Source organism: Rhipicephalus sanguineus, chromosome 5 (assembly GCF_013339695.2).
Source record: "Rhipicephalus sanguineus isolate Rsan-2018 chromosome 5, BIME_Rsan_1.4, whole genome shotgun sequence".
NCBI lineage: Eukaryota > Metazoa > Arthropoda > Arachnida > Ixodida > Ixodidae > Rhipicephalus > Rhipicephalus sanguineus.
In genome coordinates this window covers 7,467,214-7,493,173 of record NC_051180.1, presented here as the reverse complement: position 1 = coordinate 7,493,173, position 25,960 = coordinate 7,467,214, and the positions used below count along the sequence as shown (strand labels likewise).

General features: G+C 47.9%; 1 protein-coding gene across 1 annotated transcript in view; it reads right to left on the bottom strand.

The window, feature by feature from the left end:
- Window positions 1-22,045, bottom strand: part of LOC119393159 (leucine-rich repeat-containing protein 15) — a 58,109-nt gene extending 36,064 nt beyond the window's left edge. Inside the window, exon 1 of the mRNA XM_037659983.2 lies at window positions 21,713-22,045. Coding sequence (XP_037515911.1) covers window positions 21,713-21,849 — 137 coding nt within the window. The 5' untranslated portion in view covers window positions 21,850-22,045. The remainder of the gene's footprint in view (window positions 1-21,712) is intronic.
- Window positions 22,046-25,960: the final 3,915 nt, after the last annotated feature.

Genomic DNA, 25,960 nt, shown 5'->3' with positions numbered 1-25,960 from the left:
TTTTCAGTAAGCAAATGGTGATGCATGTGTTTCTCGACGTCTGTGCTGTGACCTACAGTGTTGGAACGTGAAGACATTCCATTCTGTTTTCTAAACCGAATCCGCCATCGGTGCTCCTAGATTGGCCGAAGTCTACACTTGTCTGTAACTAGAAGGAAGCGAAAGTGGCGAATTTACCCCGTCGCATAATGGTATGGACTGCTTGCGCACGATTAAGTAAAACAAAAGAGCATACATTATTTCTGATTCTGCACGTTTGTCGCCTATAGCCCTTCACGAGTGGCTTCAACATCACCTGTCTGCCACGCGACGTCACAAAAGGGTGCAAGATCACCTGGCCAAAGTAACATATGTACGCCCTAAACAGCGGAATAATGTGCCGAACAAAACTGAAACTTTTCCATAATAGTCGATTGGATTAGAAGGCTGCCCACTGATCGCGCAGGCGTTCGCATACTCGTTGCAGGCGAGAACGGATTTATTGTCACGCGTAATAAATAAATATTTTGCGTGGGCTTTTCTCGGGTCTGTACAAAATCCTTGGACTGCGGGTGGCGTCGCTCTGCTGACAAATCTCTGCTGCGCACTCCTGTCGCCAGCGGTTCGCATGCATCACTCTTGTTGTGGGCGAACAGCAATTCGGCATGCGTTGGCGATTTTGTCCTTCATAGCGCCCGCACATAACGTGACAAAACTTCTCGAATATATGGAGAAAAATCCGGACGAGGCCGCCTATTGTTCGCGGCTGTTTGGGATCTCTGTGGTTCTTTTCGAGGAATTGCGGAAGCCCGTCGCGCTTGCTTTGCATGCAGACACTACGAGACCTGGATGGAGGACCCGGGTGTTAATACATAATGGCGAATAACCGCAGTAAGAAGCCGTAAGAAAAGCGCAACAAATCTTCACATCACGTTTTGTGAGCACGCGCAGGCGTAAAAGAGTTTGAGCGGTGAGTCGGACGCTTTGGTTAACTTAGGAATTGACAGACAGACAGACAGACAGACAGACAGACAGACAGACAGACAGACAGACAGACAGACAGACAGACAGACAGACAGACAGACAGACAGACAGACAGACAGACAGACAGACAGACAGACAGACAGACAGACAGACAGACAGACAGACAGACAGACAGACAGACAGACAACGAACTTTATTGGATCCTGAGGAGTTACTGACAGGAATTGAGCTTTAAGTTTTTTATCTAATGTGCTGATATAGATATGTACCTAGAAAATAAACGAAAAAAAGTCACAGTTTCGCCGCAAGGGCGAAGCAATGAATGCGATAGCAAGAAAACCGGCCCGTAATGGACGCGCTGCTACGCTGCAAAAACATCTACCCCCCCCCCCCCCCCCCCCGGCAGCAACTACCACGAGCAGACAGCGGAAGGACAAGGTTCTCCCTGCGTAAATATTAGAAGAAGCAATCGAGTTGGCCGACGACTTTTAAATGCGCCCGTTGCGCTCCTCGCGCCATCTCGCTGGTAATGAAGAAACGCTTATAAGCGCCTGCCGTCTCGGAGTCCTGCCAGTGGTAAAGGGTGTGTAATACCTGAAGGATCTGGGCTTTGTGGCGTAGTGGTTAGCACCACGCGCTGCGGTGCGAGAGGTCGCTGGTTCGATTCCGCGCTTCAGAAACTTTTTTCTGAACTATTTTTCTTATATACATATACGGTGCATGACGGCGGCGGCGAAAACCAGCCGAGACTGTCCATATAATTGCTATCGCAACAAAAAAAAACCTGCGATTATGTAATTTCTCGCATACACACACCACGTTGCCCATCTCTGTTGCGCTATACAGTGCACGCGCTCTACGATTAGTTGACATTTCGCATGCACACTCTTAACGGAATCTTCTCGGCAGGTCGTGTAGTTTATGCACTCTGGCTATTTTTCTACTACAACAGCAGTAGAAAAAGATCACCCTCACAAAACGTTGCTTCATACCCGCCCTCCACTACGGCATCCCTCGTAATCACATTGTGGTTTTGGGACGTAAAACCCCAACAAGTATTATTATTACACCCACCCAAAAGTGCAACAAATCTCTTTCGGCTTAGTTTCTGCGACATCAAATAAATAAATAAATAAATAAATAAGTTTTGCAACATGTTACACTCATAATAACACAGATCTGAGCTAGTTAGTTGAGGCGTGCATACGCGGGCTCAATAGAGGAGTCAAGACACCACAAACGCCGGTGTTTGTGGTGTCTTAACTTCTCTGTTGAGCCCGTGTATGCATGCCCTGTCTCTTTAACATGTTACACTCGCTAACACTTGAAGGCGAAAAAGACTGGCGCACACTTTGTAATGCATAAAGTTATACAGTTGAGGGCCAGACCTCTTGCAAGAGATAAAGAACCGCAGCGTGAGAGAGAAGAGTTAAATTACCTCGACTTTCTTCGTCAGTCGCATTGTTCCTCCCCTCAGACCCCCACGAAGCTTCCTGCACCCCAAGTGTCCTTGCCTCCGGGATAGGCCCACCTTTGATCAAGAGGCGCTGCCATATGTGTCACGTCACGATGACTCCACAAATATTTGTTATGTGTGACGTCAGTATGGCGTCTCATGGTGACGTAACAACTTGACGTCATTGGCGACCTCATAACGTGACGTCATCGGTGACGTAGGTCACGTGGGTTTTTTGTAACCACTTCAGTCGCGTGCCATATTTCGGCCAAGGGGTCGCTCAACGATACACACAAGGCTTTCGCCTTAACCGACAGAATTAATTATGTGGAACTGTGTCAGTTGTGGAATGGCGACCGAATATCCTACACGCTGCAGGTGGCATCCGCTGCTCGCCTACCCTCTCTGCTCTCGCGCCGAGTAGAACAATACGCAGGCAAGGCCTAGTGTTTTCAGTGGTGTCATTCTATTCTCTCTTTCAACATAGCCGTGTTGTACAGCCAGACAACGTACAGGAAATAGGCAACGCAGAACAAAAAAAAAAAAAAGAAAGGAGAGAGGGTCATAGCAGAACGACTGGTGAAACACAGACTCTGCAGTGCACGTTGACAATGAAGAGAGAACGAGAGGCACAGCTTCTACGCGCTGAGGCAGCACGGTCAAAGCGGTTACAGCTGTTTCCTGTGTTGCACTTCGAGGATATTTCAAGTCTGCGACGAGCGTACTTGCACAAGTATCGCTATTAAGCGTCTCTATTTCACATAACGTAGTCTTTTTCGTAGCATCCCACGTCCATCACATATCCAATTAGGATGGTTGCTCTTTCATGCCAATTAGCACAGACCGCGCCACGATTACGTCATTCAGAAACATTTTAAAAGTAATTAAACTCGCAGGTTTTGCACGCCAAAACGACGATATGACTATGAAGCACGCCAGAGTGGCAGACTCCAGATTAACCTTGGGCCCCCCATGGGGTTCTCTGACGATCACCTAAATCTGAATACACGATCGTTTTTTTTTTCCTTTCGGCTCTATCGAAATTCGGCCCCCGTGGCTGTGAAGCTTAGCAGCGCGACAACTTAGCCCCTAAGCTGCCACTTATTTCGCAGTAAGTGCAGTGAGACATTATACAGCCATGTGGATGTCTTTAAATTAACACTGTCGCAATGAAACCCTTCGTTGTTTCTAAGGGCCTGGTGTGCGCAACACGTCGAAGAGAAGCTTACAAGGACGAACATTTTTGTGAAAACATGAATTCTTATTCACTCGAAATTTAAAAAATGGCGTTAATACAAGTGAAAACATAAAGGACAAGCTTCTCCCTTTTACTGTTATTTTCTTTTTTCTCGTTTCGCATGGGAATCGCAGCGCCAGCACGCCACTGTTGCCAGGGGTTTCAGCGTATGTCTGCGTATTGTGGCCGTTTTACATAAGGGAATCGTAATAGACCCCGCGAGTCCTTCCTCAAAAGAGTGCCAAAAACGAAAAGGGAAATAGCTGTACGTGGCATCGCGAGGCTGCAGAAAACCGTCAGAAAGCGGCGCCATCGGCGCCCAAGTTCATCAACGAAAACCAATGCCTCTGCCTCTGCAGCGCCCCTTCAACGCCCTGCTTCACCACTTCCCTTGCCACCCAGCCTCTTTGAGGCCGGCACGAGACAAAATGTATTAAAAAGCACGGTTGCTGTGAATTCCACTTGGCCTACATAGCCGAAGCCACAGCTGCACAATTCGGCAGTGGCCGGTATACGAACCAGAACACCAAGGATGGCCACAACTGACGCAGCTTGGCCGACGTTGCCGAATTCACAATGACATGCAGATTCAAAAAGCACATCGGCAACAGTGAAAACTGAATCTCCGACTGACAAGTTGTCCGAAGAAGGCAAACCAATCATTATAGTGCTTCAGTCATTGTTAGACACACTTGGCGTGTTCGTCGGCAAGCTGAAATCAACATACGCTCAGTCCGTACAAGAGGTACTGGATTTTCTATGTCCAGTATTTACGCGCCTTCAGTAGGCACCGTGACTCCACTATCTGCAGCGGAACGTGATACGCCTGAGATCTTGCGTCCTGTACTATGGAACGCAGCAGTGTTGTTTGAGTTCACGCGCACTCCCCGTCTCCCTCTCTTTTCATCCCTTAATGTCCTTCCCCCGGTGCAGGGTAGCAAACAGGACGCGCGTCTGGTTTACCTTTCTGCCTTTCCTTCCTCCTCCTTCTAGATTTGAGTCCCTCGTTTAGTTAGAATGAAAAGTATTTCTTGTTTAATAGTTGGAAGTCTGTAAAACCACCAGAGGTTGGTACCAGAGGATTAAAGTTGCGTCGTCGCCAAGCGCTGTTACCACGTTTTCTCGTGACGCAAGTCTCTGTTCACTGCAGAAGTACGCCTAGCAGTGCAAATTTGATATTGCATATTTTTACTTTAGTACCGTTATTTAGCAGTCTTCCTCGTCGTAGTTATAATAGGAGTGTGCGAATAGTGAAATTTAGAACTGAATCGAATACGAATCGAATAGTGATCATACCGAATCGAATACGAATCGAATACTTTTCGAATAGTTTTCGAATATTAAGGTAACCATTTTCAAGACAGGCCTAGAATTCTATAACTCTTTATTTCAGGCAAATATTCAGAAATTTTAACACATTAACATTACCATTACATTTAACCGACAAAAGATACCACAATTATATAAACTGGGGTAAGCTCGTGTGCAGCAGCACCAGAGCCTTCGAGGTATATTTCAACTGTAGGATGCAGTTGCTTCAGCATTCGAGGTGGTACTGCGTCACCAAGGAAGGAAGGAACAAGCGTAAAGACAGGGAGGTTAGCCAGTTCTTAGACCGGCTGGCTACCCTGTGCTGGGTGGAAGGGGGATAAAAGATGATGGAAGAGAGATGTTACAAAAAAAAAGGAGAGCAAGAAAAGGGAAAAGAAAGATAGGAAAAAAAAGGAAACGAGAATATGACACTGCTTAGAGTCTGTCTCTAAGACCAGTTGTGCACAAGAAGCGCACCGATGCTTTTAAAGCTTTCTGTGCTCACGACAGACTCGGCCAAGGTCCGAAAACCCTTTGTTCGGACACCAGTTTTTAAATAAAACTGAGACCTAAAAGTTGAATAGGTAATATTTCATGAATGAACGTCACAAATCTCTCGATATGCTGATGGGTTGTAGACACATTCGCTTGGCGACACCGCGGAGTTTAAAGTTCATTCGTGCTGTGATAACTAAAGTTTTGATAGTCTCGTAAAAGCTTGAACTGTATGCATCTTGGCAGTTCACTGATCAAAAAAAAAAAAAAAAAGATGCTTCGCTCTTCCAATGCGTTGTTCATTCGGGGTTTTCTCGTCGGTGCTCATTATTCGAAAAATCGAAAAATATTGGATATGTGGGACATGCACTATTCGACTCGAATACCGAATCGAATGAAATGCTGTTCGATTCACTATTCGAAATTTTCGAATATTCGCACACCCCTAATTTATAACACATTTCTTAGCATGCACGTTCAAGTGCGCGCGCGTACAGCACTCAGCTCTTCTTTGTGGCAATACTGAGAAGACGTACGAATGGAGTTCATTTACGTAGCGGCCTCGATGCTAGGGCGTTGCGGAAAGGCAGACATCTCTAGGTTTTTCGCCCATTCCGGCGTTGGATTGAATTGAGCAGAGTGTGCTCGCGAGGCATATGTGGCAGCGCACGACTTCCCCCAAGATGGCCGACAGAGCCAGCGAGGTGGACACGAGTGGGTGTTGCCGCTTTTGGCTCTCGTGCATCTCGGCGACAGATGGGCGTGCGACGACATGAGAGGCACCGGAGAGTGGCAACTGAGACACGCTCGCAGTTGCCGAATCTAAGGGAAGAAAAACACACACATACAAAAAAAATATGAGGCAGACGGATTCAGCACGATGCGTGTTCCGTATATCGCCGCAAACCGAAAACGGGAGGGGGGGAGGGGGGGGAGGGGGGGAGGGGGGGCAGTGGTGAACTCTTCATTTCGCCCAAAAAGAGGGGACCAATCCGGTATACGCCTCCCGGGTGCGGGGCGGTGGCGTATTTGGAAGCGTGTATATATATATATATATATACTATGAATAAATGTCAGAAGTACAGCGATGAAAATAGGATGACTATTTATTTATTTCTACTGTGTAATAATAATAATAATAATAATAATAATAATAATAATAATAATAATAATAATAATAATAATATTAATAATAATAATAATACCTGGGGTTTAACGTCCCAAAACCACGATATGATTATGAGCTCCGGAAATATTGACCCCCTGGGATTCTTTAACGTGCATCTAAATCTAATACACGGGCCTCAAACATTTTCGCCACCATCGAAAATGCAGCCGCCGCGGCCGTTATTTGTGCCATGTGTCGGCTGGTAGACCAGCCTTCCTCAGGAAATCTAGTGAAATGAAACGAGTTGGCGTAGACGAACCCTCAGTTTAAAGTGTCCTTCTACGCCGCATACCTTAGATGTCTGGCATGTGGGCGCTACTAACAAAACATTGCCGAGAAAAAAGCACGAAGAAAAGTAGCCCTATTTACCGGCATCGTTCTTATGTCAATGCTTACCTAAAGAAAGCTTACAGCACGGCAGGGAGCTGGTGTGAAAGCATCTGCTTTCCATACTTCATATGGCAACCATTCACCATAGCCTATCAACGGAATCGCACACGGTATTTTGCAGTCGTTTTAGCAACAGCGCAAGGGACTGAGTATTCGTATCCGACTGGAGCTCCTGTGGCGATGAGCGAACACTGGTACCGGTGTTGATCACTCGGTCCAGTTCCTACGTAGCACCAATTGCAGCAAAAAAAAACAAAAGTTGATCCCTTTTTCATAGGAATCGGTATAACACTAAAGTAAAACGTGTCCTTACAGAAGTATACTTGAATGTTTACTGCAGAAAGCAGAAAGTGCAGGTGGATGTACCGGAGTGAGTTTCCAGAGTGTAATCGTTGTTACACATGCCAAAGTTTTAACATGTAGTCAGCTAAGAGCTGATGGTGTATCACTGTACTGTTCCCTGGTTTACGATTAGTGTGTGAAAATTCTTAAATGATGCAATAAAGAAAAAAAAAGACGGTCGCGCAGTGGATAGCATGCCCGCCATCTGTTGTCGCGGACTGAGAGGTCGTGGGTTCGACTCCCGTTTACGGAAATTTTTAAAGTTTTTTATTTGCCCTGTGATCGTGTGCATTTTTTCGACGTCATTTCTGTGACGGAAATACGTCACTGAAATCTTGGTGGATCCCGGCATAAAACACTTTCGTGCTAAAAAAAAGGCGATACCACAAGACTTGCTGGCTTCATCTGGGCTCAAGTAAAAATGAAATGGGAGTTCGACCAGCCGAACTAAAATGCAGGAGGTGAAGGTGACAAAGACTTATCTGTACTGGCAAATGACTTATGTTCATGCGCGTGGCTGCATCTTAACACGCGCAGACACCAACAGTATTTGCGCGTCGCATCGTTCCCGCGAGCGGATATCCCCAGCCCCAGCTGAACGAAATATTTGCGGCGCAACTGAGAACGAGGAAGAAAAACGAGAGAAGACCGGATGAGGCTTCTTGTCAGAGTCACCGACTGACGCGGCGCTGATTCGCGTGCTTCTCGATCTCGATGGCTTCGAGGATTTCCCGTTTCCGCTTTTTGCTGCGTTACCTAAAACGCCTATTTGATGAAGATGTACGTGCTTGGCATGCGCAGTCGCCCCTTGATACGGCACTGTTGTGTTGAGTGAGGTAGCAAGACAACGGGACCCTGTCGACACATTGTACCTACGGTGCTTCTCTTAGTCCAATGAGGACAATACAACAGCCATCGCGGCAGAACTCCCTCACCATCGTTTCCTGTCACTCCCCATATTGATTTATCCCAACTGAGAGTGGCTCTTTTATTTATTTATTTATTTATTTATTTATTTATTTATTTATTATTTAACGTACCCTCAGCGGGTACAAATGTATATTGAAGAGGAGAGGGGCAAAAGTCGACAGATATAATAAAAACTTGGTTATAGATACAGAATTACCCAGTACGGAATAATAAAATAACACATTTCACAAATTTCAGTCACAACGGAAAAGGCCAAGACACGCTGAGTGAATAATTAATGCAATCAAAATAGTGATTATACCGGAAATGTTAGAAAATTAGCTCGTTGAATACTGCGAACAGAGAAATAGGATTACAAACGTAATGTGCAAAAAAGCAACAAATCGTAAAACGAAAATATTATAAGCATAACAGAAATATAGACGACATAACTTAAGAGGCTTCCCATATAAATAAAAGAAAGAACAAACAAACATAAGAATAAGTGCTGACATAGCTCGAAAATAAGGCAATAAAATAGGTTATACAAAAATTGTGAATCACATTAATTTGAAATGAAAATCTGAAGTGCGATTTTGAAGTCATTGGTGTTGGCTACGCTTGTAATTGATGCGGGTATAGGTTATTCCAGTCTTTGCTCGTTTGGGGGAGAAATGAATGTGAAAAACCGATGGTGTGGAATATTTACTTTTATTTAAGCGAAGGTTAATGCGAGATGAAATGCATGGTGGCGGCTAAATAAAGGTGGAATGTATACGTCTGCGTTGGGGGTGGCAGATTTTATGGAAAAGACAGAGAGGAGATAGCTTTCTGCGGTGAGATAATGGCAGGCGGCGTAGGATAGCTACTGCATATCTTCCTCCCTAAAGAGAGATTATGCAGCGACATTATCTTGATTGCGCGTACTGCGCGCAAATTCGTAGTTTAAACTGCGATCTGCCACCACACATGGATTGCCACGCGCGCCGTCGCAATATCGCCGAGGCCATGTAGAGCCTACAAAGTCGCTTCTCCTGAGCCTAAAGCCTCGAAAAATTGAGATCAAGGAGGCAATACTGAAAGGTCCATGATACATTGATCCCGAGTAATTAAAACAAAGATTTAAAGCAAATACTGTAAAAGTGATCTCACTTGCACCAGCGCATCGCCGTATTTGTGTGCGACGCTGGGTGCTTGTCTATTCATTTCATGCTGTGCGCAACAGCGATTTCCATCTTTCTTTCATGGCACAGCGTAAAACTCAGGGGCAGCTACTCCTGCGCTTCTCGCGCATTGCGAGAGGCGAAAGTGCACTTTGCCCCTATTTGTATAGTTTAAGAAAGAAACGGATAAGCACCGCTCATGGCATGCAAGGAATAGGCGGTCCACCCATGCGTGCACTTGAGGTGACTTGCCATTTTCCCTAACCAGATTCAGCTGCGACGCGCCTTTATCCATAAACTTTGTTACGGAAAGTTCAGGCCTCACGTAACAGAGCGGCCGCCTTCACAGATCGCCTGGCGCGCTCGGCTTCGATATCGACAGGGTCAGAACTTTTAAATTCTATTATAGATACCTCAAATTGCATGCGATTTTTTGTATAAGTGGAAATGAGTATGCCTTAAATTGTGACGCCTTACAACTTTTCTCATAGAAACAACAGCCGTCAAAAGGCCGAATAAAAGGTTTGCAGTGGCTTACCTCGGCTATGCCAGGATATACGTAGCGTTAGCAAAGGCGCAGCTGATTATTCTTAGCTTCCCAGATTGTCTAGGATTATTAGCCATCTTCTGTTCATTCTTCGTACGCTGAACCGCGAATTGCCAGGCAACTACTTCGGGATCCGATGAGATAAGCTTCTCGGCTCTTCTGCGCCGTTGAGCAGCATTTGCGCTCTCCTTCTCCATGGCGTTACTCACCTGCAAACGCCAGTCAGAGGCGCTATCAAGCGGCTGCAGCACAATGTCAGACGGCGACTGCACAGCGAAGGCGAATAGCTGCGCGCGCGCTGGCGCCAATACGTCTGCCAAGGCTACGACGTCACTCTGGGAAGCGCAGACTGGCGGCGGCGAGTCGCGCGCGGCGGTGGTGGAGTCTGCGCGCGCGCCGGCGCCAGTTTGTCTGCCACGGCTACGACGCCACTCCTCCTGAACGCGCAGACAAGCAGCGGCGAGCCGCGCGCGGCGGTGTCGGAGAGCGCGTGAGATGCCAGCTCCGGTGACCCAGCTGTGTGACATCACTGATCCTCGCGCATGCGCAGCACGCCTCATGACGCTCCAATCGAAATCGGCACCGGCTAGGCAAGTGTAGCTAACGCTACAAAGTGCAATAAGCAAGCTTCTTTTATTTATGATCTCCATGTGCACTTCAGCTGCGGCAAGGTATTTCCGCTGCGACTTAGAATTCGTGGACGAAGACGACAGGCGGCTTACTGTCGTAGCATTTTGATAAAAAATCTGTATTGTCTAAAAAGCCCTCTGTACGCCACGGCGCCTCATATCTACTCTTGTGTCTCAATAATCTGTTTGCGTCGCCTGTACTCGGGATCAGGGGCGTAGCCAGAAATTTTTTTCGGGGGGGGGGGGGTTCAACCATACTTTATGTATGTTCGTGCGTGTGTATGTATGTGTGCGTGCCTATATACGCAAGCAAAATTGAAAAATTTCGGGGGCGGGGGGTTTGAACCCCCCCCCCCCCTTGGCTACGCCCCTGCTCGGGATAGTCTTCGCGGCCTAAGCACCCGCGGAGTTCTTGTCCACGAAGCTTCTTCCAGCGCGTATGATGCACCATATGCAGCACAAGTTGCCGTCGCTTAGAACCATGGAGGAAAGAAAAAGAAAGGAGGTAGTATTATGTCACGCAGCCAACCTTAGCAAGCCAACTCGCTTTGAAGCCAGCAGTGTCGGCCCAACACGTGACCTTTTGCGTCAAGATCACGCAAGAAATGAGGTTTGCCGAGATTTCGGAGTAGCTTTTAATCGAAGCGCGCTTGTTCGGCACAGACCGGCCGGCTCACAGAGGACGTTCAAAAACGGAACCCCACCGGTAGTACTAAAACCTACCCGCGCGCTCTGACGTTTTGATCACGTGTTGGGCCGACACGGTGGGCTTCAATCGCGTGACATCATGCTCCCTCCTTTGTTTTTTCTTCCTCCATGCTTATAACGGACGCGCCACTAAGGAAAGCATGCAACGCAACCAGCGTTGCAGCGGCGTCTCTTCCTTTCTGCTTGGTCATCTTCGATAAATGCGGAGGCGTCCGTGGGTGCAAGCGTCCGAAGGGCAAGAGCATCCCTATGCGACGCAACCAGCGTCCCAAAGTCGCAATCAGCCTTCGAGTCACGATCACGGCCAGATCACGGTGGTCGTGATGATGTGATCCCACGGCTTGAGATCCGCTCTGATGCGTCGCGTTTGTCAAACTTCTGTCAAACCAACGCGCGCGACCGCATCGGTGTTTCCGCTCACTTTGTAAGCTGGAACAGCTGGAACCACGGCTGGAACCACGGTGGCTCGAACTGTGCCGCTGATGCGGCGGCCACCATGGAACGAAAATGCTGTGCTCCAAATTGCAAATCTGGCTAAGAAACGTGCAAAAAAAAAAAAAACTGTCTTTTCTCCGCGCCGAAAGACGAAAAGCGACTGCAGTTGTGGAGAAATGCAATTCCACGGACAGCCCGCCGCCGGCTACAGTGCTCCGACATACATACGATCACGTGAAAACCAATTCCTTTTTTTTTTCTGTGCGCTCGCCGGTAGAAATTTTCAGGCTTTCGAAAAAGAAAAAAAATTGGCCGCGTATCTGCGTGCTTCGCTGCAAATGTCGTGTAAAGACGATAGAAGAGGCGCTGTGTGAGATATGGACGCCATCTGGCAATACGTCGGGAAACATGAGTGCTGTGTTGCGTGCTGGTAGTCCCGGCGCAACAGCAGGCGAAGACCGGCGGTGACCAACGCGACCGGCGGGGACGCCAGCCAGCCCGAAAACGCGGTTTGGCGCGAAGCGCTGTAGCAGAGAAACGTCCGCACTCAACGAGTACTCTCCACACACTCTTTTATTTACACGTCGCCTGGGTAAAACAGGAACGCCAGAGCGGCGCCCACAACCGGCAGCCTGAAGGCCGCCCACAACGCTGCTTTTTCATTTTTTAAATATTTTTTTTCACCTTCTTGGCCTTTTCAAAACTAAAGTTTTTCAACACCAACCCATGGCATTCGTACAGTGCAATACAGAACCGAAACCGAAACACAACAATGAGCTCGTGCGAAGGGCACGGAGGAAGGCAAATTTCAGCGCAGTCGCATTTTCAGCTTTGTTGAAACAGCGCTCGCTAGACGACGACGAAGTAAAAGAAGGCACACGACAGGCAGCGCCTGTCCTGTGCCTTCTTTTACTTCGTCGTCGTCTAGTGAGCGCTGTTTCAACAAAGATGAATGCATACCAACTCGCTCAAGCTTCCATTCTTATGCATTTTCAGCGCAGCTTAAGAAACTAGGGTCCTTAAAATTACGTATGTATGCATTTTCTATTAAAGGAACACGCCACCTAATACTTACCTAGTGATGTTGCACCTCAGATATGCATGATATTTACTTTTTGATTGACAACGTTCACAAGTATGAACAGCCATACCAGTTCAAGACGGCTGGCCCTTGGGCAAGTGGTTCAACTTTGGCCGAGTGGCTGAATCGAGGGACGTGCCGACAAACAGAAAGACAGAGGAATTCCTACGGCAATGGTCATGCCGTTTCCTATCGGTGGTTGATGGGCGTGTGCGGCTGGATTTCCATCTAGCCTGGTTCTCGTAGCCAGGTCATCAGACAGAGCTTGATGAATGTATATAATATGTATGTATTTATTATTTCTGTGTGTGCATGTTCCCGTATTCGCGTGGTTTCTTGTATATATACATTTCATGCTACCATTATTCAATCTGTACATTGCCAACACCATAACATCTGCTGTACATATGTGCTTGTATGTTCACGAAGTCATGTATAGCATGTGAAAATAAGATTGTTGTAAGTGTATGTTAGCCCACAGTAGCATGTGTTGAAGACGTCCTGTGGACTTGGACTTCTGTGTAGAAATGTTTCATGTATATAGTGCTTAGACACTTGTATATGTTACTGTCTTTGATTACGACACTACCGAACTGTTAGTAGCGTGCTGTGATGAAATAAACTTTTTCTAAACAGACCAAAATTTCTGCGTTTAAGTTTCCCAAGAAAGACTATCGTCTTTAAAAAACACGCGCGTCTCTTGCAATCGGCACCCTGTGACAGTAATATCGGGATTACCCGCACCGATTAGAAAATTTTAGGCTTCATAAAGCCGGGCGCTCTTTCTTACTTTTGCGGTCGGAGCTGGCAGACAGCCACTACACGCTAGTAAAGACACAAAGAACGTTTTAAAGCCATAAAATTAGCTAGAGAAACCGGTTTTTACAGCACAGCGAGAGCTTGCGGTGCGCGTCTTTCGGCCCAAAAACTCGTCGCGAACCTAGCGGCGGCCGTGAGCTACTCGAGCAGTACGGTGACGCGCTCGCGGCGCTCGATGGGCCACCTGTTTTATTCTACCCCCGTTGTCGCGACATAAGCCCGTCGACGTCGTTGCCTTTCTGCGGCGCTAATTGCAACAGTATTATTAGTCGGTGCTATCGCACCCGACGCAGTAGGCGGCGGGGAAGCATCGTTTGTGCATGTGGAAGCTTCACTACTCTGACAACGAGTCGTCACGCTAACACGACGCGAAAAGTAAAGCACGTAACTGTGTCTATAGGGTGCCACCTCGATGCCAGCGCGGCCAGCGTTCCTTCGCTTGCATCGAGGCGCCCTAACTGCGTCCTCACCGAATCGCTCCCTATGGGCGCTCGTTAGTGCCATGGCGCAGTATTTCACCGTATCCAGACGGCGATACCGCCCCGCCGTCTGGATACGGTGAGATATACGGTATGGATACGGTAAGAGATATAAGGCGCGCTTGTTGAATCTCCTACATGTACGTCGGTAGCCTAGTCGGCAGAGCGCCCGGCATCTGTCGTCGCGGACCAAGAGGTCGTTGGTTCGATTCCCTGCTTTGTCATGCCTTGGTGTGCATTTTACCGATGTCATATCCGTGACGGAAATACGTCAGTGGAGCCTTGGTGGACCCCGGCATGAAACACTTATGTGCTAAAAAAGAGAGAGAGAGACCTGGTTAGGTTAGGCGCAGAGCAAAGGGAACGTACTCTTTGCTTGTATCCAGAGCCACGAGATACGCGAACAGTTATGCGGCCGTTTCGACTTATCGTAAAATAAGTGTCGGATGTATCCGTTGTACACCTGTGGCCCATAGCAAAGAGATAACGCAAATAATTCTTGTATAATCGAGCTACGCGTTCTCTTTACGTGATTCGCATTCTCAGCCACAGCAATCGCGAGTACCAGACTGTACAGACTGAAGAGAATGCGCGCTCTCGAAAGGAACACGCTTTCAAAGATAGCACGTGTCAACTCATCTCAATGTTATTTCTGTTGTATGTGCACAAAGGTCGTGCACTCCGCAAAACAAATTCCTGTAGTCATTATCCCTCAAATAAAGGACCTGGCGTGCGGCAGCGTGAAGTACCAGATTACCGATTCGTAATAATAACATGAAACAAAGGAAGACTACTGATCATTTATATTTCAAGCTAGAATGGACGTGCAGGTTCTGCGTTGATGTTTACATTAGAGCACTGCACGGGCTGTGATTTTCGGCCCGGGCCCGGCCCGGTCCCGGAACTCGTTTAAGATTACTCGCCCGAGCCCGGCCCGGTGGTTCAATGCGCGACCCAGGCCCGGCCCGAACCTGAGAAAAAATTTCGCCTACCCGGCCCGGCGCGGCCCGACGGCAGATCAGGCCCGACAGAGGCCCGATCCAATAAAATAGGTGGTGTTGCCAGAACATAGAATATACAGCAAAGTGTTAAGTAGCAGATATCTAATTAGCTTTGATGGCGAATGTTTGGCTAACAGTTCTAATTTAACCTACGGTAATTTCGTGTAAAAAGGGGCTCACAGCGGAAACAGTTGAGTGGACATACTGGGGACAATGAATCTTTGCTCGACAATGGCATACTATAACTGTTTTTTTTTTTTTTTGCAATGGGGATCATCAAGAGCGTTTTGTAGCAGATATTGCAGCTAGGAAAGTGATTTGTAGCATGACTTCAGTTTCGATAGGAAGTGCAATAAAAACAGAGAAGACAGAGAACAGAACGCTCGCTTCAATTTGTTTTTATTGCACTCTTTATTGAAACTTAAAACATGCTCCAACGACAAATGCAATTGTGCACCCGGCTTCTGGATATGTAACACCTGTCTTCAGCATTCTAGCACCTTGCCACAGAGAGATATAGGAAGCAGGGTTGCCACTGATTTTCGAGTAAATGTCGCCAAACGACGAGCAAAAAGTCGCCAAAAGTCACCATTTTTTTACAAATTTCGCCAAAAAAGTAGCCATTCTAGATATGTGCGGCATACCCAGTAATGGAAATTTCCACTCACGTATAGCCCCGTAGAACACAGTACCATCCAAGACTCTTAAATTATATTAACGTTTCGCGATGCCAGTCGTATCGCCCGCTTCACCATGGGAGTGCATGGTGCTGCTTCTCCGACTAGCCGCAAGATGTGCGTGGTGGCGCAAGGGTGAATGAACGAAACGCTCATAATATCCTTCCATCCCTGTCCTCTCGTTTCAAAGCTAAAAGTGTAGTATAAACCTTGGGCGAAAACTGTGAAAGCATTATTTGTAGACAGCTTTACGTACCCTTATATGAATTAAAAGGATTAAAAGGTTTATTGAAGGTAACACGACAGAATTCTTACAGGAACCGATCATTAGTGAGTCTTACACCTTTTCAGTGTGAACTAGGGCTGTGCACGGGCCGTATTTCCGAGCCCAAGCCCGGCCCGCTGACTTTGTCGAAGGCCCGCCCGAGCCCGACGGCAAAGGTCTGCGGGCCCGCCCGGGCCCGGCCCGGCCCGGCCCGGCCCAGCTTTTTGAAGGTTCGCTGCGAAAACAAAACATCGTTTTCCGGTAATCTGGCATTTTATTGAGCATATCAAATATTGTCAAACGATACACGACGAACAGTCTCTATTACACAGATTACAAAAAACAAGTAGACGGCCTCATGCGAGCACCAATGGAGTTCGCTCGCCAAAGCCGTCACGTGTATGGGGTATGCCCATGCAAGCGTCAGCTTGTACGAAGGCGATCTACGTCGGGTCGCTCGTCGCTGTCGCGTGCATTTTCACTCATATGGGATTTGGCCTTATATCTAACGCGAACAGTCGCGTGGCGCCGTCACTAGCTCAGGTGGTGTTACTTCTCTGTTTGTCGGAGTGCAACAGAGGCAGTGCTTTAGCTGCTCCCTTTTTGTTTAAAGCAGCGAATGGAAAGCAAAAGCGGTAAGGGGCGGTCGCGGAAAAGGCGCTGTATGCGTGCTGGAAAACAATTCCCGCTCATTCTCTATATTTCGGGCTTGAGTCGGGCTTTGCGCTGGGCCCGAGCCCGGCCCGATAAAACTCCAAGTAGCTCGAGCCCGGCTCGGGCCCGAGGTGAAAATACGTTGGCCCGCCCGAGCCCGGCCCGCGGGCCGGGTTGGGCTCGGGCTTTCGGGCTACCCGGAGCCCGTGCACACCTCTAGTGTGAACTAATATGATACCGGACATCACCGACCCTTTCTTATAGTTACTTATATCTACACGCGTCAATCCGATGCGTTATTGCTGTATAACAATGTAAAATGTTATATAGCAATTGTTTTTATTGCACACGCTCACCGAGAACAGTGAAAAATGCCTCAATAAATAATTTTTATTGCAGAAATAGCCGCGTATCCGCCTCTCTTCGCTATTCCAAAACAGTCTTTGTGAGCTGAACTGGGGGTACTGCAACAGTGAATAAGTCGCCAAGCTATTCACAGCAGTTGGAGCTTTGGCGGAACAAATGGTCGGAACACGCGGCCAACCCGTCGTCTTGCCCCTTCAGATGCGAAACTTAAACCTATAGTCAATCACTGCCCCCTCGCGGTTTGCAAGGCAGTCCGCTGACTTACATTTTGCTAGAATGTCGCTGGGGGACGTTCCAGTACCTCCTGCATCTGGATGGCATCCCGAACTAAGGATCCCACTCACTGATCTTATTTTCACAGAACATCAAATAAACGTTTTATTATCTCTCTAGATGAATTGAGGAGGTACACACGAGTTACAGGACGGATATACCGAATGACGCGTAATGTGCACATTCTACTCGTGGGTCTAAAACCAAGAAAAATACTGAGAATGTTGCCGCTCATTCGTTGGGAAGACACTGAGCTTTAGATTCAAAACTCGGTGGAGACCTAAGCCGAAAATCGCCAAAAATTCGCCATGTCGCCATTCATAATTTTAGGTCGCCACGGGCATCTCAAATTCGCCAATTTGGCGAAAAGTAGCCACCATTGGCAACCCTGATAGGAAGAAAGACAGGTTTATTACCTTGTTGAAAATACACTAACCTAGATAAAAATTATAACGAACCGTGTCCACCACGTGTACTTTTAGAAATACGTATAGGCAGCCGAAATGACAAAAAAGTATTTGTGGTAGAATTCTTTTCATATATCACACCACTGCTACTATATACAGTCCATAAGTCTTTTATGGCATATTTTATAGCTTATTTCTTCACGTGTTATTGTGGAAAAAATCAAATTATCTAGAGCTTCCGGCTTTAAGCAAGCCATGCACCGTTGCATCACATATCCTGCCACGCTAAAGTTTCTCGCACTGCATGCGCTAGCCGCAGGGGTGCACATCTGCCTTGCGAATTGTGAAGGTGTCGGCAGTCGTTGTTCTTAACTTCCTCCACTGGAGCAAATTTAGGATGTCTTTGTGGACCTCTGCCGAATGAGCGTAGCTGTGCATTTCTATAGTTCCCGAACGTCGTGACACTATTCAGTGCCACTATAAAGCTCCTCTTTGAGGGATTCTCCTGGCAGTTTTCAGCAGTGTGTGTTATGCACGGCTTGCACCGCGCCCTTTTTTTTCTGTGTCATAATGCTCTATGCCTTCCTAACGATGAAGTACTCAGGGGCATAGCCAGAAATTTTTTTCGGGGGGGGGGGGGTTCAACCATACTTTAAGTATGTTCGTGCGTGCGGTTGTGTGTGTGTGTGTGTGTGTGTATATATACGCAAGCAAAAGTGAATAATTTGGGGGGGGGGGGGGATGAAACCCCCAACCCCCCTTGGCTACGCCCCTGGTTGTACTGGTAGAAGGTGTCCACTAGAATACGCGGGCAGGATTGGCAGGCGGCGGACGAAGCGATTTCGATCTATTTTCGGTGTTCGTTAAGTTTGGTAATAAAGGCTTGAATAAGCGTCTCGGCGCTTACTCATTGGATGCATATGTTTCGAGGTAAAGGCATATCACCCGGCACGGAATTCGTAATTGCCTTTTTTTAAGCGTGATATTTCGTCGAGCAAATATATTTTGCCTGACGGCTTATGCTGTTCGAACCTATGCTCGTCCTGCCCATTCCAACGGTGTTGCGGCAGTATCATGCGGCTCTCACACTATACTTGTATAGCGCAGGGGACCCAAACACGTGGCCCGTGGGCCTCTCCCTAGAGGCCCGCTGCCCGCGCATGACTGTCTTCGTCCCATTTTTTCATTTTCTTGGTAAGTATGTTTTTTAAGGGGTACTGATACGAATATTTTCAATTGTCGTTTTTTTTTGCGTCAAATGAAAGGTCAAGCCCTCAAGAGCCTAGAAAATGTAGTGCTAAGCGCGAGTGCGCCCTGAAAAACAAATTACAGTATGTTTTTAAAAGCTAGTTTCGGTTTCTACTGTACCCTGACGTCACAACACGGTACGAGCTTCTCGTCACGTGCTCGCGCAATATGTAGTGACGTTTGCACGGCCGCACCGCACCGTGGCTCTGTTGGTGACGCACAAGCGGCCATTTTGGAAGTTTTGATGACGCACAAGGGGCCCTCTTGGATGTTTTGGTACCTAACGTCATCGCAACTAGCCAAACTGCTGCGTGAAGTCACCAGAATTTCTACTGTAGCCTGACGTCAAGCTATTGTCGATATCAGTAGGTGCGCCATGAAAAAATTGACTTTAATACCAAAATAAAATATCTTATCGCCATTTGCTGAGCTTCACGCTTGCTAAGAGCTGTCTCTGTACACAGGAGAATTGTATGGCAGAGTAAACTCGCCTTCGAAAAATGGTGTCAGTACCCCTTTAAGCTACGCAGGCATGACAGATCTAAAGCTTTGGTGTCGTGAGGCATCCCCTGCGGCTACCATGTGTTGATACCTAACCGTGAAAAAAAACTCTATATTTCAAAATCGGCGTCCAGATTGTAGTCATGTTCAAGATAGGTGTCGATATGTTGTTGGAATCCTGCCGCTGAATACCCTTCAGAAACTACCCATATGTGTTATATCGAAAAACTCTTTTAAATGGCAACGTTAGCTGACATTTAATACGACCTAGCCTCTCCCCCCATTAGCATTTTGGATATGAAATTATAACGAATGCAATTAAAACACAGAATAACGACATGTTATCTATATAAGCGCCTGGTATATCTAGTTTTAGCTCACCCGGCCGTTGAAGTTAAATCAAGTAGTCCCATATGCAAGGAGCAAAACAAGTTCAGTACTTGTCCCTAATAAAATTTCTCCAAATAGATTTCCCCACATAAAAAAAGCGTTTTTTCGAGAGAAAATATGGAACAAACTTGAAGGGGCACTAGAAAGAAAAACAATTTTTCTATTATCAGTAAATTACTATTTTGCCATTCTTAAATCACCACGCTCGCCGGGACAAGACTCTTGGTAAGTGAGAAAACGCGCAAACAGGTAAATGCGGGTGGCCACGCCCCCTTGAAATTCGCGCAGCAGACGCCGTGACATCTTAGATTCTGACGACCTCTAATGAGGCCTACGTAGCTCCTAATCACTGAAAATGAGGTACATTGACCGCTGAGGGGGCCATAGACTTAACATACCGAGTGTCAGGAAATTTTGTTGAGCCAATATCCCTGAAATACGACAAATACAGTTTGAAATCTGTGATGTCATGCTCGGAGTTTCGGCGCGAAACTTAAAAATGGAATTTTGACCTTCCTTTTCTCGTCTGATAATAAAGTTATGATGGCGAAATGAATGACATTCGAGCTCTTAAAGGTCACTTTATCAATCTAAAACGATTCAGTGCTTCACTATAGTGTCCATTTAAGAACCGAACAAAGCCCGGCCCGACCCGTCCCGAGCCCGATACCTCAAACCCGGGCCCGGCCCTAAGCCCGGAGCTTCAGGCCCGAGCCCGGCCCGGGCCCGCCGTGAAAGCTACTTTACTCGGCCCGGCCCGGGTTTGCGGGTAGGCCCGAGCCCGTGCAGTGCTCTAGTTTACATGCTATCATGACTGGGATGGGAAGTACGTAGTGGAGGTGCATGTGTTTCATTTTTTCACATCAAGCTATAGGGAACCGTCGGTGTCGACGACCGCGAACCCGGTGGATCCAATACAAGTTTCAACGCTTTGTTTGACATATGACGCCACTTTCTGAAATCTCTGTACTTCCGGCGAACTTTGCGTACGCAGCGAATGTAGGGGGCAATTTCACAGAGCGTATTTCGCGAAACCACGCGAAAGGCTCTTCTCGTGGTTTGTCACTTCTCTTAGGCAGGCAAGTGAGTCCGGCAGTACACTGCACGCACAATATCTTGCTCAGCCACATCAGCCATTGCGTGTATAAGGAATCTCTCGTTGTAATTCCCAGAGTAGTTTTCACGCACGCAAAATTATGCTTACCAGAGCAGTGTGCATGAAGGAATACACTATCATATTGCCACACCAGCTTCTTTTTCTATTTTTATTTAACCGGCCCGTTACACGTGCAATACTGCCTTGCGCAGGATTCGCAGACACGTCTCGAAACGTTCCCGATTGTTTTCAAATTTTCCGATAAGACTGCGCGAACACGGTGAACAATAGAGTTCTTTCTGGTGCTTACGCGGCCACCAGCGATAACGTTGGAACCGTCGCTGTCCCACGTTTAAACGCCGACCCGCATTACCGCAGATCAGATTACCGACGTTTGTGCTTGCCGCTTTGAGTCTTGCTTCTTTTACTGGGCACAGATTCGACCAATAAAACGTTTCTTTTTCGCGGGATGCGTTTTGCCTTCTTCAACGTCACAGCCACGTGACAATACGCATTTGCATTTATAGCCTGGCGATGTACGCGATGACTGAGATGGCACCACGGATCCTTGAACGTAAGTATTACTTCGCTCATCTGAGTTTGCAATCAAGAATCGCTTCAACACTCGATGTTCATGCCGGACGGACGACGTTTTATGGCTCGCCATCCACGTGACTCCCACCCGGTTGCTGCTCTGCTCACCTGGGCTTTGGGTGAAGCAGCGGCGGCTCTCGACGTACGCTGGTTGCGTTCCTACCGTTTCCCGGCGACACAGCGCCGCTCGAGCCACGTGCACCGCTGCCGACAAGCCGTCGGAGCGAGTCGGTGTCGTACGCCATGGCTCGGACTCCGGGCGGCTCGTCGCAGACTCTCTTCCCGCGCTCGGGGAGCACAAACTGTCCTCTCCGGTCTGGCTGGCTGCACGCTTCGCCAACGGGGGCACGCCTTATTCCCAACGCTGTGCCGCTGCGCCGCTTTCTCGCGAACGAGCCAGCGTGGCCGCGTTGGGGCGCTGCGCGGCGAGCGCGCCTCGTCGAGGTCGCGTCGGCTGCCGACGAGAAGCGCCGACCAGATGGCCGCCCAACAACTGGATCCTCTCCGCGGTATGACGCTATCGCCCCTCGCTCGCTCTTCCGCTTGTCGGGCCATTCTTTTTCGGGCTCGGTCTCAATTTGACAATCTTTCGCTGCCCTCTTCTATGCGTCGAAGCAACCAACGCTCGAGCTTGCTTGCTCACTGCCAGGATTTCGACGAGCATTTTACGTGCCACGACGTGATTATGAGGCACCGCATTTCGACGGAGGCGAAATGCTAGATGCCCGTGTACTTAGATTTAGGCGTACGTCAAAGAACCGCAGGTGGTCGAAATTTCCGAAGACCTCCAGTGGACTACGGCGTCCCTCATAATGATATCGTGGTTTTGGGACGTAAAACCTAACAATTATTATTATTATGAGGCACGTCGTAGTGAGGAACTGCGGATTGAGTTGGCCTCCTGGGGTTCTTTAACGAGCCCCTAAATATGAGTGCACAGTGGTTCGTCACATTTCTCCCCCATCGATATGCAGCCGCGTGGCCGAGAATCAAAACTCCGCCTTCGAGCTGTATCAAATACTTGACGCGGGAACGAACCGCTAAGAGTTGACTGTCGGCCGATGCCTTGTCATCCGGCACCTTACTGCAGCCCGCGTACAGAGATTTTCGCCATGGATAATTTTGCCGGAGAGCGAAGTGCTTTGAATAAGCTGCGCCAGCTGGGCAACTTCTATAGCACTGAAGGAAACGACCAAGAAGAAACGACCAGCGTTTGTTTACATGCCTGGCCTCTCGCGATACTCTTGACTAGACGTCTGGCTTTTCTCGTGCTGAAAATCGGTCCTTTGCTGACTCCGGTCGAGAGAAACGCAGCATTGTCCATTTCCATACGCGCTTGCTTATTAACCCACGCATCGTTGTCCGGCACAACGCTGAGAAGACTCAGCTCTCAAACAGAAGCCTCACTCTAAGAAAAAAAAAAGAGTATGCGTGACTCTTTTCGGAGAGTTCTGACTTGCCACGTATAGGACTCTCTTTAAATAGTCACGGTGACTCTCTTGGTGGGCCAGGGTCGGCTCGCTCTAGGAGAGTCCCCTGACCCTCTAGGAAGAGTGCAAAGACTCTCATCGGGAGGATCACGTTACCACTCATAGGGAGTCAGACGACTCTTGCCGGTAACGCTCCTAGGGGAGTCAAGGGACCCACACCGAAGCATCAAGCGACTCCACAAGTATTTTAAGCTACTCATTTGATCCTTGCTCTACTTTTGCGCGACTACTGTTGAAAATAGTGGAGTATTCATTTTAAGCAAGTCGAATAATACTTGCCGTTCTGCCCAGCGACTGTAAAAAAAGAGTAGTTCAGTTTTAGCATTATTTTAATAAAACTCGTCAAAACAACACATATTTTCCAACAAAGTTATATAGAAAGCGCGAAAAGATGGTCTGTGATTTCCAATTAAGAAGTTTGGGTATTCCTCATTTACATGCTTCTATGAGTATAGCCAACTAAAATGTGTGACTGTGATGTGCACAGTGTCATATGGTGCTAAATGAACAGCAGAAATCGCCATCATGTTTCCATATTTATTCCTTGTGATTAAGAATAAATAAAAAAGTGGTGACGGCTTGAGGCATCAGACTTGTGGCTCGCTAGGTTGTCGCTCCTGTCCAGCGTGAGCACCATGAAAAACGGTATCTGAAAAGCAGAACGTGATATTATGATGAGAAAATGAAATTGCAGTAAAAGTTTGCAAAACCTACACAATAAGTGGTTCACACAGACATAATAAAGGCTAATATCTCTTCCAAAGGCTATTCCAAAGGCTTTAAAGGGTAATGTCTCTTCGCCTATGTCTCTTCCACAAAATTTTTTTCATGAATCCTGAAATAAAACGCACATTGTTCTCGCCACCGTCTTACGTTTCATCTCGCATCGACCATAACTTCAAAGTCCATGTGCCATTCTGCCATACCAACATATACTTCCACTCCTACGTGCCGAAGACTTCATCCGAATGGAACCACCTTCCTGCCTCCATCGCCAGCAACCCTGATCATGCATCATTCAAGACTGCCATCTCTAACTTGTAACCACTCCTCTCTGTAACGCCGCAATAGCATTGAGAGTACTTAAATAAATAAATAAATAAATAAATAAATAAATAAATAAATAAATAAATAAATAAACAACAAAACACATCCTCCGACAGCCAGGGGCATGCCGTGAGCGGTTATTGACCGCACGTTTTACAAACGTAACCCATCCTTAAATACTCAGATAAACAGATGCGAGTACTAGGGCCCGAACGACACCCAGCGCGTGCGTACGCCGTCTACGTCGAGATCAGACATGTCATATGCTAGAATTAGCGCACATAACTCCCACAGTCACGTACACTCACTCGATTCTGTTATAGCGCCCAACGTCATCGCAGTGTATGCAAACCACGAAAACAGCAAACAGAAACGAGGGAAAAGAGTGCACGCCGGCGGCCGCAACAACGCGCGCCGTCGAAAGTCTAGAGCTTTTTTCACTTTACCGGCGGGGCGTGTCCAACTTGAATGACTACCGCGTACATTCTGGAAGCCACCGTACTATATCTGCACCTCAAACTACCGTCTTTAAGCCAACAAAAACCATTACATATAGTGCGTCTGAGCGTTCTGTACACAGGCTTTTCTTTTTCGCGTTCCCACGCGTGGAAGCACGCCGCACACTCAAGGTCGATGGAAATATTATTATGAAGTAGACTAAAGTGCACCTCAAAACGACACCTTGCACCTTCAGTAGTGCAGACACGACGTGTGATCAGCAAGAAATGACCCTCGATTATTGTTTGCATCGCTCACTTTATGGGAGCTTGTACAGCAACGCGCATAACGGTGGCAACTCGTTAACTGACAGCTTTAGTTGGGCATCCGCAACAGCCCCGCGGATACAGGCTACTGTTGGAAATGGCGGGCAGATTCCGCAGAGCTGCTGCAGACGCCCAGCTAAAGCTGTATAATTAGTACCTACGAAAGCAGTACACTCACCGTTTACTGGCGCCCGTTGTCGGTGTCTGCAGCTCCACGAATATTCCGCCCTCCAAGCGTCACTTCGTGCACGGAGCCGGCTTCAATACCACCGAAGACGCGCAACCAACTCATCCACGCAACGCATTCCAATAGACCAGGAGACTGAGACGACTGAGACATGGGTGTTCTCTGACTGAGAGAGGAGAGCGGCGCGCCACCCCGGCGCCAACCCCGTCTGCGTCTGCGTTGTCTGCGTCGCCGAGCAAGGCGCCACAACGGCGCCAAAGGGCGAGCGTGCGATATGTATGGCGTATACGGCGGCTCTTCCGTATACCGAAGCCAATCGAAACGCGCTTCAGGAGGGTCCAGTGACTCCTTCCCAAATGCGAACTCTTTTTTTTCTGCCTGTACCTTCCAAAAGGGTCAGATGGACACCCGAAGGGAGTCACGGTTCCATGACCCTCTTTTGACTCTCTTTTTTCTTAGAGTGAGCTCCCATGATAGAGTGCTCTGCTTTCACTCGCCTGGTACTCCCGTTTTGCCTAGCGGGGAGCACTGAGATCGTGACGCTGTTTGTGCTGTCTATTTTCTTCCACCGGTGTTCGCGCCTGCGTACCGAAGCTTTAAGGCGAAAGTCTTAAATGTCTGATTCGTGTAAGGGACAGAAAATATCAAAAAGATACCAGCTGCGCGTGTACTTCGTCCACATCGTCCTTGCGGGCCTGAGCATGCGCGGCGTAGACCGTTTTAGGCGATCATCACTTCAGAAGGAAAATGGTGGCGCAAGAGGACGCAGTCCCGTGCTACTACCCGTGCTCTGGTGTCCAGCCAGGGGGAGACGCACGAGTCGCGTTCGCTTCAAGTCGGGGGCCGGGCCCAGTTTGACTGATTCTGC